At 37.9% G+C, this 15672-nt stretch overlaps 1 protein-coding gene across 2 annotated transcripts in view; it reads right to left on the bottom strand.

The window, feature by feature from the left end:
* Positions 1-15672, bottom strand: part of ZRANB3 (zinc finger RANBP2-type containing 3) — a 313553-nt gene that overhangs the window by 86169 nt on the left and 211712 nt on the right. For both annotated transcript variants that reach the window (XM_055316358.1, XM_055316357.1), the window contains 2 exons: positions 4881-5052; positions 2641-2757 (listed from right to left, as the gene is read on the bottom strand). In XM_055316358.1, the coding sequence (XP_055172333.1) occupies positions 2641-2757; positions 4881-5052 (289 nt within the window). The remainder of the gene's footprint in view (positions 1-2640; positions 2758-4880; positions 5053-15672) is intronic.

Here is a 15672-nt window from a genome sequence, read left to right as displayed (position 1 = left end):
CAATACTATTAAGAAGTCAATTCTTCCAAATGAATATATAGATTCAAAACAATTCCAATCAAAACTGCACATACTTAAAAAGCTAATTCTAAACCTCATAAAGAAAAGCAAAAGACTTACAGCAGACAGAATGATTTTGAAATAAAGTAGGAGTGAACACCATGTGATTTCAAGCTTTGTTAGAAAGGTACAGGAACCAGATACTGTAGTATTATGTCAAATTAGATGTATGGGTCAATGAAACAGACCAGAGTTCAGAAACAGACCCACACATATATGACCAAATGATTTTTTTATGAAGGTGCTAAGATGTGTCAATGAGAGAAAAATGGTTTACAATAATGAATATTAATTGAAAACTGAAAATCCAGACGCAAAATAAATAAGCAAATAAAATCCACCCAGACCAAAACAACCAGATCTCTATCCTTAACTTGGTACCACATAAAAAAATTAACTCAAAATAGTTCTAGGCCTACTTATATAAGCTAAAGATATAGCACTTTTAGAAGAAAACATGGTAGAAGATGTTTGTGAACATGGAATAAGCAAAAATTAATTAGGACTTAAATAGCACAAAATATGAAAGAAAAAATAATAAACTGGACTGTTTCAAAATTTAAAACTTCTGTTCTCTGAAAGACAATGTCGAGACAATAAAAAGCAAACTACAGACTTGGAAGAAATACTTTGAAAAGGCCTATATGTTAAAGGACTTGTTTCTACAATATATATATAAACAGTATGAGCACATCTATCTCTGTAGGGAACTAGAAACATAATACCAATTAAAAAATATATATATTATATATAATATATAAGTCACCACTAGTCTGTGGTGACTAGTGGCTCAGTGGGTTGAGCATTTGACTTTTGATTTCAGCTCAGGTCATGATCTCAGAATTATGGGAGCCATATCAGGCTCCATGCTCAGTGGGGAGTTGACTTGAGATTCTCTCTCTCCCTCTCCCTCTGCTCACCTCCCCCGCCCCATGCTCTCTCTCACTAAAATAAATAAATCTTAAAAAAAGAGAACTCTTATAATCCAATATAAATATGGACTTGGTATGCACAGACTATATGATATATAACAGATATATGATATCTATTATAGATATAAACACATGAAAATATGCTATCATTAGACATTAGGAGAAGGCAAATTAAAATAACAAGGAGATACCAGTACATATCCTGGAAAATAGCTAAAATTAAAAAGACTGACAATACCAAGTACTGACAAAGATGCAGAATCACTGGGAACTCTCATACATTGCTACTAGGAATGCAAAATGGCACAGTACTTGAAAAAAAAATTTGGCAGCTTTTTATAAAATTTAACCTGTGCCTTTCATGTGACCCAACAGTCCCATTCCCAGTTATTTACTCAGGTAAATGAAAATCTGTTCATACAAAGACCTGTACATGAATGATCATAACAGTTTTACTTATAATGGCCCAAACTGAGAAGATCCCAAAATGGCCACTATCTGGTGAAGGAAAAAAACTGTTATATGGGCAGCCCTAGTGGTGCAACGGTTTAGCACTGCCTGCAGTCCGGGGTGTGATCCTGGAGACCCGGGATCGAGGCCTATGTCGGGCTCCCTGCATGGAGTCTGCTTCTCCCTCTGCCTGTGTCTCTGCCTCTGTCTCTCTCTCTCTTTCTCTGAATAAATAAATAAAACTTAAAAAAAAAACCCCTGTATATATCTGTACACTGGCACATTATTCAGAAATAAAAATGAAGAAACTAATTACATATGCAAACCATGGATCAATATTCAAAAGCTTTTTGCTAAATGAAAGAAGCCAGACATAAGGCTACATACTATTTGATTCCATTTTTGGAACATTTAGGAAAATGCAAAACTACAGTGATAGAAAGCATAACTGAGACTGCAGAGGTGCAGAAAGCAGGTATGAGGGAGATGACTACAAAGGTGAACCAGGGAACTTTTTGGGCAAATGAACTTTATCCTTTATCTTGAGTGTACTGGCGACTTACTCTGTGTATTTGTCAAACGTCATCAAGCTATATATTTTAAAAGGACAAATTTCCCTGAATGTAAAAAAAAAATTATAAAAAAATCTCAGAATTGGAAAGGAGTGACACTCATTAGCATGTCTAAGTTCTACGATGCTAGTAAAAACAACGTGTGATGAACCTACTTTATATTCACACTGAGAATTAAAAACTCTAACACCTCTAATTTGCACTTTCAGACAAACAATATGAGCACATCTATCTCTGTAGGGAACTAGAAACATAACACCAATTAAAAATGATTGACTTAAATAAAAAACATTATTTGTGGCAATTATGTAGCAAAGACCACAGAAAAATCTGATGACAAAGATGAATATATGTATATTCTTTAAATGAGAACATGTAAAGCATATCATATTCCCTCATCAAAGTGTACCCATATATTGGAAAGGATCAATAAATAGATCTGTATAATGGTCTCCATTATACTATTGTTTACTTAGAATATATCCAAATTTTTCCATAACAGAGAATTAAAAAATTAAATGGCTAAGGCATGTTACAATATGCAAATAAGCTGTTTAAATAAAAGCATTAAAACACATTAAACAATTTGTATCAAGACAAACACATGATGTCTCAACAAAGATTACCTTGGCAATAGCTGTTTGTTTAAACATGCGAGTAATCAATCCCATGACAGTCTTAGTGGCTCCTGAATTTGGAGCTTTCATTAATTTTTCCCATTCTTCAAAGCTGCTATTCAATTCCTATGCGGAAGAAAATAACAATGTTTAGAAATATGGCATAAAGAACAGAACAGGGATGCCTGGGTGGCTTAGTTGGTTAAGTGTCTGACTCTTGATTTTGGCTCAGGTCACGATCTCAGAGTCATGGGATAGAGCCCCACATCAGGCTTGGAGTTCAGTGGGAAGTCTGCTTTGGATTCTTTTCCCTTCCTTCTCCCTTCTACTCTGTCCCTCTCTGACTGCACATTCTCTATCTCTCAAATACATAAATAAACAATTTTTTTTAAAAAAAAGCATAGAGCCCTTTCACGAAGATGGCGCCGAAGGCGAAGAAGGAAGCCCCTGCCCCTCCCAAAGCCGAAGCCAAAGCAAAGGCTTTGAAAGCTAAGAAAGCGGTGCTGAAAGGCATGCAGTCAAAAAAAAAAAAAGAAGATCCGCACGTCACCTACATTCCGATGACCCAAGACCCTGCGTCTCCGAAGGCAGCCCAAATATCCTCGAAAGAGCGCCCCCAGGAGAAACAAGCTTGATCACTATGCCATCATCAAGTTCCCCTTAACTACTGAGTCAGCCATGAAGAAAACAGAAGACAACAACACACTTGTGTTCATTGTGGATGTCAAGGCCAATAAGCACCAGATCAAACAGGCTGTGAAGAAGCTCTATGACATTGATGTGGCCAAGGTCAACACCTTGATCAGGCCTGATGGAGAGAAGAAAGCATATGTTGGACTGGCTCCTGACTATGATGCTTTGGATGTTGCCAACAAAATTGGGATCATCTAAACTGAGTCCAGGGGATCCCTGGGTGGCGCAGCGGTTTGGCGCCTGCCTTTGGCCCGGGGCGCGATCCTGGAGACCCGGGATCGAATCCCACATCGGGCTCCCAGTGCATGGAGCCTGCTTCTCCCTCTGCCTGTGTCTCTGCCTCTCTCTCTCTCTCTCTGTGACTATCATAAATAAATAAAAAATTAAAAAAAAATAAACTGAGTCCAGCCGGCTATAAATCTAAATATAAATTTTTTCACCATAAAAAAAATAAAAATAAAAAAGAATAGAACAATTAATAAAATAATGAATTTTGTCCTACTTTTTTCTTTTTTTCTTTGTAAAGATATGAAAACAAACTCCCAAAGATACCAATGTATTCATTTAAAAGCATCAATATGGAGATAGGTCAGTCACATGTTCACACCAAAGACAGAAACCAAGGAAAAGCTGTGGGTGAAAGCCAAGCCCTTTGCTAACACCATAAATCAAACAATTAGAGATTCCCCTTAAGGAAAAACATTTTGTAAAGTTAAAAAAAAGTTTGCATACATAAGAAAGGAAATAATGAAAATGTATATGGTAGCAAAGTATTTTCATAATGAGATATGATTTCATTTAAATAAGCATAAAGACTTGAAGAATATTAGCTGAAGAATAAAGTAATATAATCATATACTCTTATTTTTCTTTCTAATGCTAACATAGTGGATAAAGAAAATCAGGTTATTCTTTTATTACCAGTAATATATTGCTCAGTGTTTACAAAATGTCTACCTTAAGCTTTCAAAATCAAACAATGCGATAAGTAGTCATTGTCAACAAAACCTTGTCCAGATTTAAAGAAATTTCAGAGAATATATAAGCACTGTACTCCATAAAAGTAAATGTAGGTAAGGATTAGGTAAAATACAATATGGCTTTCTATTATATGGACCTTCACATCCTCCAACATGATCATAGAGTTTTCAGATCTCAAAAAGATGCCCATATCCAAGTTACTCTAGAAGATAGCTCATAGTTGAAAAAAATCCTAGAGCAAGAAACACAACTTCCCTTCCTAATTATTGGGCTTGACACCCTATAGATACTTAGAACTCTTACTACTAAATCTTCCTTGCAGGTGAAGTGCTTTTAATCTAGACTGAACAGAAATAGTCTTTTTAAATCAGTAGGATACTGATTCTTTTCACATTATTTGATGATTTAAATTAAATATTTCCTATTCTCTTGAAATGATACAAAGCCAGTTCATATGTTCTATTAATTAATCCTATTTTAAGAAAACAGAGCTTTCCTTCTATCAAATATCAGTATGTATAATCGTTCATTAACATGACTTAAAGTAAGACTTTGAATCAAACAAGCATTCTCACCTTGGCAGCTGCTGAAGGAAGATCAAAGGGAATACGCTGTCTGACTTTAGGGGGCAGCTGGGTTAAAACATCATTCTTCAATCTTCTGATCATTACGTCACTTAATAGCTGATGAAGTTCATTCAGATTTGATGCCCCTCTGCAATCCCACTGAGGCCTTCTACCAAAAAATCTGTTAATATGAAGAAAAACCATGTAGCAAAGCTAAATGGTAGGAATAGGAAAACAATTTATCCACTTTTTTCCCTTTTAATGATAAGGAGCCATCACATTGTTTTTCTGTTACTTCTGAATGCAAATCAGTTTCTAAAAGCTCAGCTTGAGAAAGAGTAATGAAAATGATTACACATCATACTCAGCCATAGAAAATGTTAATTGTCTAATGTACTGTTTACGCTGAGTTAATGCAAGGCTAGAATGAACTGAAAACTGTAAGTATCATTGGCATTTTGGGTGGGCTTACAAATAGTGTGCTTAGCAGGTCTAGCCCCAATTAGGCACTGACTGCTAGTACACCAGTTAGTCTACATAACAGTCAAACCACCTAAAACCCTTCCATATCCTCTAAGAGAAGGTATCTCCCAACAAGCTGTTAGGCATAGCAGATTCATCTCTTGGTGATCACTTGGCCTTTGAAACCACTGGATACACAGTAAAGGAATTAGGAGAAAAAAAAAAAAAAAAGGACAGAAACCCACCATGAAAGAGAGAATGGTGAAACATAGTATAAAAAATTTCAACAAATGTTTAGAAGTCGATGTTGACAGGTAAGTGGTAGCTGACTTGGCAAAAGAAAAGAAGCCGCAACTTAATATGTTTGCAAAAGTGAACATGTCCTCTAGACTTTTGAGAAGACTGGGAGTTGGAAGCACCAAACACAGAGGGCAGGTGTGAAGACAAGGGTTGGAATCTATTGGATCTATTAAACTTAGGCATCAAGACAGCTGGCCTACTAACATTTCCCCCATCATTGTGACAACCCAAAACTTACTCAAAAAATTTCTAATCATCTCCTAGGGGCCCATACTATTGAAGATAGCTGGTAGAGAATAATTAACAACAGGAAAACTCCTGTTAGGTTCTATCATGATTACTGATACTGATAATTAAATGACTATTTATTTTAATGGCATTTTGGTGATATTTTAGCACAACAGTGTCAACTGGAGAAATCTGAAATTCGTTAACATTAATTTTTTAAATTACACACATTTTGATAACAAACATACAAGAATAGTATAGACAACATTAAAAACATGCACTTGGAGGTGTCCGGGTGGCTCAGTAGGTTAAGCATTTGCCTTTGGCTCAGGACGTGATCCCAGGGTCCTGGGACTGAGCCCCATGTCAGGCTCCCTGCTTAACAGGGAGTCTGCTTCTCTCTCTCCCTCTGCCTCTCTCTCCACAACTTGTGCGCTCTATCACCCTCAAATAAATAAAATCGTAAAAACAAAAACAAAAACAAAAACCCATACACTTGCATGTAGAATTAGAAAAATTGAGTGAATATATGCCACTATTATCTGATAAAATTATAGACACTGCTCAGTTGTGATCAAAAAGAAATTCAAATCTTGTTTAAAAAAAGCTAAGTGCTGGCATTGTAAAAAAGATTTACTAGACTTAGTTATACTTTTCATATATCATATTACTGGGAGTTTGACTTCCTTTAATGTTTTATGTCTATTAATATTAAAAATTCACACACTACAGAAACTGGAAAAATAACTTGCCAATACCCAATTATGTCACCATTTTTCCATTCACAATCATAGTACTTAAGTTACATTTTGACCTTATGGAAAAAAAAATCTAATGTTTAGAACTACCAATGATGGGAAAAAGAGGTTGGATCTTTTGTTTTTTGAGAATGAAATGTTTATAATTAAAATCAGTTATTTAGCATGCTCTCCACTTATGCAATATATTCTGCAAGAATACAATATGCTAATGGAAGTTTTCTGGCACAATTGTTCCACACTGGTATGGACAACACACAGATGTCTTCAAACAGGCCAACCATAGAGGCTGCACTTGCCTGCTTCAGACCACCGATATTCCTGCTCCAAAAGGGCAGGTCTGTTTATAAGTCAGAGCAATCTAACTTCAGATGCCACTACACTTGTAACAAGCTTGTGACAAAAAGGTTATTTCACTCTTCCAGAAGAGGATGAACTACAAGAAACTTTTGTAGCCAGTTGCCTCCTAGGTATCTTACCACTGATTGACTGTAAGCCCTATGCTTGGATTAGGGAAATCCTTTCTCCCAACACCTTTCTCTTTAGGCTGGAGTCAGACTGCTAGAGGTTGCAATGACTCTAAAGAGTACTGGCAGGACCACAGTACTGCTGAATCTTCTGCTTCAAGTTTGGATTGCAAAGGGGAAATGAAATGGGGAGGAAAGGCTAAAAGAAATGCCATCTATAAATGTCTACTCCCTTCCTGCTAAAATTGATGGTAACTATATATACTTTTAAAGCAGCCTATTCTTTTATTTAAGCAGTTTTATTGAAATATAATTCATAATGTCATATAATTCACCCCTTTAAAGTATATAATTCAATGGTTTCTCATATACTCTCAAATATGTACAACCATTACAGTAAATGTTAGAACATTTTCAACATCTCAAGAAGGAACCCCATAATCTTTAGCTATCACTCCCTTAATCACTGTCCTGCCTGCCAGCTCTAAGCAATCATTAATCAATTTCCTATCTCAAAAGATTTTCCTAAACTTTCATATACACAAACTCAGATACTAGATATTCTTTTTGATTATCTCCTTTCACTTTTCTTTCACAGTTTTTTTCAAGGTTCATCCATGCTGTAGCTTGTATTCATTCTTTTGTAAGGCCAAATAATATTCCATTATATGGAGAAACCACTATTATTTATCCATTTATCTGTTGACATTTTAGTTGTTTCCCACTTTTTGACTTTTTTAAAAATTTATTTATTTATTTGAGAGAGAGAGAATATGTGTGTGAGACAGAGTGATTACAAGTAGGGGGGAGGGGCAGAGGGAGAAGTAGGCTCCCAGCTGAGCAAGGAGACCAATGTGGGACTCAATCCCAGGACTCTGGGATCATGACCTGAGTTGAAGGTAGAAGCCCAACCAACTGAGTTACCGAGGCGCCTCCAACTTTTGGCTTTTAAATAATAAAACCAACAACAAAACAAAATCAAACCTAACCAGTCTTTCCTTACTAGGATCTGTTTGCCATTTACTTTCATTGTATCCACATGAACTTACTTTTAACTAGAAGGCTGCCTATAGCATTAAGCTGTTGTTTTTTAAATTTTTAAAAGTATATTTTTATTTTTTTTAAAGATTTATTTATTTATTCATGAGAAGCAGAGAGAGACAGAGACATAGGAAGAGAGAGAAGCAGGCTCCCCATAGGGAGCCCGAGGAGGGACTCGATCCAGGATCCCAGGATCACACTCTGAGCCAAAGGCAGACGCTCAACTGCTGAGCCAACCAGGTGTCCCTTAAAACTATATTTTCAAATAATACTTTTATTGAAGTAATACATGCACAGAGTTAAAAAAGAAAAATTTCAAACGATTTTGATCAGTAAGTCCAGGTTTTGATATATTCTCCCTGCTTCAAAGTCAAGATAACTAATATACAGAGAAAACAAAAACCCACATTTGGGGACAAAGAAGATGAATGTCTCTGTAGTCTAGAAACAGAACAAAAATGTAAAGAAGAGAACAGGGTTGAAGACATCAATCTGCTTGTTTTATGTCTAAGAGCAGGCAGTGAGAAACAAGAACCAGGGTTATAAAGAGAAAGTATTTTTCTGTACAGTTTTAATATACAATAAATTTTCCAAGAACTGCAAATGCTGTTAATTCCACAGAATACTGTATATTCTTATGTTTGAAATGTAACTCTGAGTTGCTTGCCAATTTGGAAAAATCATATTGTTAACACCATGACTGTGGTAGCTGACCTGCAAACATATACAGATGTATTAGCTTACATTTCTAGAGAAGGTGTTCATAATGATTCTACACATATATCAAATTTCATTACTTAAATGATTCATGCCTTTCCACTTTAATATCACTGATATTCACACATTTGTAACAGTATAGTTGGAACAGTTTTCCTCTTAATGGTATGTAAAATAATAGTACATATAATTAAGGCAGTCATAAATTCAATAACATCCAGTATCCAATATGTATATAAATATACATATTTTGTTATTTTAAATTGCCTTCTAATGTAGTCATTCCTGCCTATTTACATCCTAAAGTACATATTATTTTATTACAGTTTGTATAATTTTTAGTTCTCCTCTATGTAATACTGGGGTTTTATTAGTTTTTTGGAACATACATAAAGAGAGAGATTACTGTATCTATGAATTTCATTTAAGTATTGTAATGGGAGCACTATACAGCATTTATTACTAAAAAAGTAAACATTAGGTCTATTAGGTCAAAAAACACTGCTCTACAATACAACCATTTCCCTGTCCCCATTATGGTCACTTATAAGTATCATGCAACTAACTCACACGACTAAATTCTGAGGAAAAACAATGCGTGTGTGTGTGTTTGTGTGTATTTTATGTACTTCAATCTTTAACACAAATTAAATTTTAAAAAGCCCCAAAAGAGCAATAAAGACAGAAAAAAAACCCACAACATTTTAAGATGAATGTATAAAATTTTCCATGCGAGAAGTTAGAAAACTACAAGTATTCTGAAGGTTAATGTAACTTGACATCCAAGACTACTTAGCTACAAAGATCCAAGAATGGGATAAACTTGTTGAGTCACTATGTTGTATGTCTGAAACTAATGTAGTAGCATTGTATGTCAACTAAATAGAATGGTGACTCTGATCACCATAAATAAAATGTAAAGAAATACTTCCTAAGATAAAAGAGATATTAAACGGAACTCATAAAGTTAAATTGTCTTCAGTGGAGTAAGTATATCCCAGGGTATGTTAGTTGCTATTTACCACACCCATCTCTGACCATTCTAATCTCTCCTACATAATACTAAGAATAAACTTCCTAAAATGTAAATTATCTAAGCTTAAAAACCTTCAACAGGAGACTTCTGGTTTCCAGTTGAGCATGTAATGAGCTTAGAAGATACCAATCCATCCTAACAAGTAAAAATCTAAACAAATTCTTCTTAGATTTGTCAGAGAAGTGAGGTCACAGGGCAAACCACTGCCCCCCAAATTGGAAAGACATACAGGTGGATACAGAGGATCACAAGGGACCAGAGCAGAAGCCGTGGAAAAAAACTTCCATGGAAACCAGCAGCAGAATAAGCAAATCTAAACTGTAACTGATGAATTGCTGGAAGCTCACTGGGAACAACTCTGAGTTAAAAACTCTAGGGGGAACCAGTCGCAGGGGACCCCCACTTGTGTGGGTTTTACCTACAGAAGCTCTACAGTGAATGAATATAGGATAAAAATCCTCTGATGTTTCTGGCATGGAGAAAAGAAAAGGAACAATTTTGAAATATTTCAGACCATTCTGTTCTTAACAAGGCCTGTATTTAAGAAAAAGTATTTTATTGGAGCTTAACCTGCTAGGATTTTATTAGAGCCTGACTGCTCTAAAAAGAAGGGAAATATCCAACTTTGTTTCCTTCTAGCCATCCTTTCCTGACTAAGGGGGGAAAAGCCACTGAGAAGCACTGATTTATTTCACAGTCCAGGGGCATACGTTCAAAAAAAGATTGAGACCTATAGACTATAGAAGGCTTCCCCTCCCTCTACAACATACACCACTACATTATTAGAAGCCATTTTCTGAAGTTCTCTTCACTCAGTTAATCACATCCACTTTTCAACAACAACAAAAAAATTACAAGGCATTCTGAAACGTAAAAAATAGTCTGAAGAGACTGAATAAGCATCAGAATCGGAGTTATTATGGCAGGAATGCTAGAATTTTTTTAAAAGAAATTAATATGATAAAAGTATTAACAGGAAAAGTAAAAAACAAGAATAGATGGATAATATATACAGAGACATGAAAATTCTAAGAAAGAATGAAAAAAATGCTAAAGACCATAAACACTATAACACAATCTATGAAAGAAGTAATTAATGAGTGGGACCATTAAAATAAAAACATTCTGCTCTATGAAAGACAATTTAAGAGAAATGAAAAGATAAGCCACAGATTGGGGTAATATTTCCAAAAGATATATCTGTGAAGGACTATTTTCCAAAATATAGAAAGAACTCTTAAAACAGTAAGAAAAAAGAACCTGATTTAAAAAATGGCAAAAGATGTAGATGTAAATGTAGATGTCATCACACCAAAGAAGATATACAGATTCCAAGAAAGCATATGAAATGATGTACAAAATTATAAATCATTAGAGAAATACAACATAAAACAACAATGAGATATCCATATATACCTATTAGAATGGCTAAAGTCTCAAACACTGGTATGCCTGGGTGGCTCAGGGGTTGAGCATCTGTCTTTGGCTCAGGGTGTGGTCCTAGAGTCGAGGGATCGAATCCCGCATTGAGCTCCCCATGGGAAGCCTGCTTCTCCCTCTGCCTATATCTTCGCCTCTGTGTGTCTCATGAATAAATAAATAAAATCTTTAGGGATCCCTGGGTGGCTCAGTGGTTTAGCACCTGCCTTCGGCCCAGGGCATGATCCTGGAGTCCCAGGATCAAGTCCCACATCGGGCTCCCTGCATGGAGCCTGCTTCTTCCTCTGCCTGTGCCTCTACCTCTCTCTCTCTCTCTCTCTCTCTCTCTCTCAGTCTGTGTCTCTCATGAATAAATAAATAAAATCTTTAAAAATAAATAGATAGATAGATAGATAGATAAATAAATAAATAAATAAAATCTTTAGGAAAAAAAAAAAAATCTCAAACAGTAACAATACCAAATGCCGACAAGGATATGGAACAAGAAATCTCATTCATTGTTAGAGGGAATGTAAAATGGTAAAGCCACTTTGGGAGAATATTTGGCAGTTTCTTACAAAACTAAACATAGTCTTACTATACATATACCAGTCATGCTCGTTGGCAACGTCTAAACAAAAATCTGCATGTGAATGCTATTGCCAAACTGCCAAAACTTGGAAGGAACCAAGATATACTTCAGTAGGTGAATGGGCAAGTAGTGGTACATCCCAGCAGTGGAATATTATTACACACTAAACAAGAATAAGCTATCAAGCCATGACAAGTCATGTAGGAAACTTAAATGATTATTACTAAGACAAAGAAGTCAATCTGAAAAAGCTATATACTATGTGATTCCAACTATTAAATAGTCCCTAAAAGGCAAAACTATGGAAGTAATAAAAGATAAATGGTTGTAGAAGTTATAGAGGAAGGAGGGATGAGTAGGCAAAGCACAGAAAAATTTTCAGGCAGTTAAAGTACTCCATGTGATGATACTACAATGGTAGATACATGCTTTATATCTTTGTCAAAACCCACAGAATGTATAATACCAAGAGTGAACTGAAATGTAAACCATGGTCACAAGGTAATAATAATGAGTCAATGCAGCTGCATTAACTATACCAAATGTACCACTGTGGTGCAGAATTTAATAATGAAGGAGTTTTTACATTTTTTAGGATACGGGGTATATGGAAACTCCCTGTACTTTCCACTCAATTTTGCTGTGAACCCACATGTGCTCTTAAGAAACAGTTTATGAATTAAAAAAAAAAGTGGTGGGGGAGGGCTGCATATATCAATCTCTGCCCTCCATAATCCCCAAATTCCCTTCCCAAAGCCCACTGAATCTATGGATCTTCTTAGTTAAGAGTGGCTGTGCTGATGTCAGATTGCTTAGGATCTTGAGCTGAAGGTCTTTAAAGTGTCCAGAGCCCAAAAATTTTCAAAGGCTTAGGAAGATTTTAAAAATAGGAGAAATAAAGAAAAATCCCAAACCCAAAAAATCCCCCCAAATGCCAATAGCATCAGTTCCAATGATAACAGTATAATCAAGTGTACTCTATGAAGTGATAAAGTACCACTATCATCTTTATTTTATGAACAAGGAAGTAGAAGCATAGAAAGGTTGAAAAATTTGTCCAAGCTCTCAAGGATGGTAACAGCAGTACTAGGATTCAAACTTGGCAGTCAGAATTCAAAGTCCTGCTTGAATAAAATCCCATCTTTGATATAATAATATGAAAATCATATTGAGACACCTGGGTGGCTTTGGCTCAGGGCATGATCCCAAGGTCCAGGATTGAGTCGCGCATTGGGCTCCTTACAGGAAGCTTGCTTCTCTCTCTGCCTATGTCTCTGCCTCTCTCTCTGTGTCTCTCATGAATGAATGAGTAAAATCTTTTTTTTAAAAAAAGAAAATCGGGGGGGAGGGGCAAGATGGCGGAAGAGCAGGGTCCCCAAATCACCTGTCCCCACCAAATTACCTAGATAACCTTCAAATCATCCTGAAAATTTACGAATTCGGCCTGAGATGTAAAGAGAGACCAGCTGGAATGCTACAGTGAGAAGAGTTCGCGCTTCTATCAAGGTAGGAAGACGGGAAAAAGAAATAAAGAAACAAAAGGCCTCCAAGGGGGAGGGGCCCTGCGAGGAGCCGGGCTGAGGCCGGGGCGAGTGTCCCCAGGACAGGAGAGCCCCGTCCCGGAGGAGCAGGAGCTGCACCAACCTTCCCGGGCGGGCGGAAAGGGGCTCGCAGGGAGTTGGAGCAGGACCCAGGAGGGCGGGGATGCCCTCGGGCTCCCGGGGACACTAACAGACACCTGCGCCCCGGGAGAGTGCGCCGAGCTCCCTAAGGGCTGCAGCGCGCACGGCGGGACCGACCGGAGCAGCTCGGAGGGGCTCGGGAGCGGCTCCAGGGAGGGAGCTGCGGGGCGGGAGCGCGAATCCCACAGCGCAGGCCCCGGAGCACAGGGCGCCGGGACACAGCCCAGGATCCGGCCTCCCCCGGGACAGGCAGAGGCCGGGAGGGCCCAGGACAGCAAGGACGCTCCTGCCCTGAGCTGAGCAGATCAGCGGCCCCGCCCCGGAGCCTCCAGGCCCTGCAGACTGAGAACCAAGAGCCCCGAGCCCCGTAGTTCCTGCAGAGGCTGAATCCAGGCTTCCAGAGTTGCCATAGCAACTGCGACTGTTCCTCCTGGGGCCCCACAGGGTAAACAACCCCCGCTGAGCCCGGCAGCAGGCAGGGGCAGAGCAGCTCCCCCAAGTGCTAACACCTGAAAATCAGCGCAACAGGCCCCTCCCCCAGAAGACCAGCTAGAGGGACCAGTGATACTTCCCCGTGTTCCAATACAACTTGTTTTTGGCCACTCTGCACTGAGCAAAATGACTAGAAGGAAAACCTCACTTCAAAAGAAAGAATCAGAAACAGCCCTCTCTCCCGCAGAGTTACAAAATCTGGATTACACTTCAATGTCAGAAAGCCAATTCAGAAGCACTATTCTACAGCTACTGGTGGCTCTAGAAAAAAGCATTAAGGCCTCACAAGACTTCATGACTGCAGAATTTAGATCCAATCAGGCGGAAATTAAAAATCAATTGAATGAGATGCAATCCAAACTAGAAGTCCTAACGACGAGGGTTAACGAGGTGGAAGAACGAGTGAGTGACATAGAAGACAAGTTAATGGCAAAGAGGGAAACTGAGGAAAAAAGAGACAATCAATTAAGGGACCATGAAGACAGATTAAGGCAAATAAATGACAGTCTGAGGAAGAAAAACCTACGTTTAATTGGGGTTCCCGAGGGCGCCGAAAGGGCCAGAGGGCCAGAATATGTATTTGAACAAATCCTAGCTGAAAACTTTCCCAATCTGGGAAGGGAAACAGGCATTCAGATCCAGGAAATAGAGAGATCCCCCCTAAAATCAATAAAAACCGTTCAACACCTCGACATCTAATAGTGAAGCTTGCAAATTCCAAAGATAAAGAGAAGATCCTTAACGCAGCAAGAGACAAGAAGTCCCTGACTTTCATGGGGAGGAATATTAGGGTAACAGCAGACCTCTCCACAGAGACCTGGCAGGCCAGAAAGGGCTGGCAGGATATATTCAGGGTCCTAAATGAGAAGAACATGCAACCAAGAATACTTTATCCAGCAAGGCTCTCATTCAAAATGGAAGGAGAGATAAAGAGCTTCCGAGACAGGCAGGAACTGAAAGAATATGTGACCTCCAAACCAGCTCTGCAAGAAATTTTAAGGGGGACTCTTAAAACTCCCCTTTAAGAAGAAGTTCAAGTAACTCTGAACGTGAATGGGCTTAATGACCCCATCAAAAGGCGCAGAGTTTCAGACTGGATAAAAAAACAGGACCCATCTATTTGCTGTCTACAAGAGACTCATTTTAGACAGAAGGACACCTACAACCTGAAAATAAAAGGTTGGAGAACCATTTACCATTCAAATGGTTCTCAAAATATACCCTAAAAACTACAGAACACTTCTGAAAGAAATTGAGGAAGACACAAAGAGATGGAAAAATATTCCATGCTCATGGATTGGCAGAATTAATATTGTGAAAATGTCAATGTTACCCAGGGCAATTTACACGTATAATGCAATCCCTATCAAAATACCATGGACTTTCTTCAGAGACTTAGAACAAATTATTTTAAGATTTGTGTGGAATCAGAAAAGACCCCAAACAGCCAGGGGAATTTTAAAAAAAGAAAACCATATCTGGGGGCATCACAATGCCAGATTTCAGGTTGTACTACAAAGCTGTGTTCATCAAGACAGTGTGGTACTGGCACAAAATCAGACATATAGATCAATGGAACAGAACAGAGAACCCAGAAGTGGACCCTG

This window comes from Nyctereutes procyonoides, unplaced genomic scaffold (genome assembly GCF_905146905.1).
Source record: "Nyctereutes procyonoides isolate TBG_1078 unplaced genomic scaffold, NYPRO_anot_genome, whole genome shotgun sequence".
Taxonomy (NCBI): Eukaryota; Metazoa; Chordata; class Mammalia; order Carnivora; family Canidae; genus Nyctereutes; species Nyctereutes procyonoides.
Note: the sequence above shows the minus strand (reverse complement) of the source record. Positions and strands in the feature narration are given on the sequence as shown.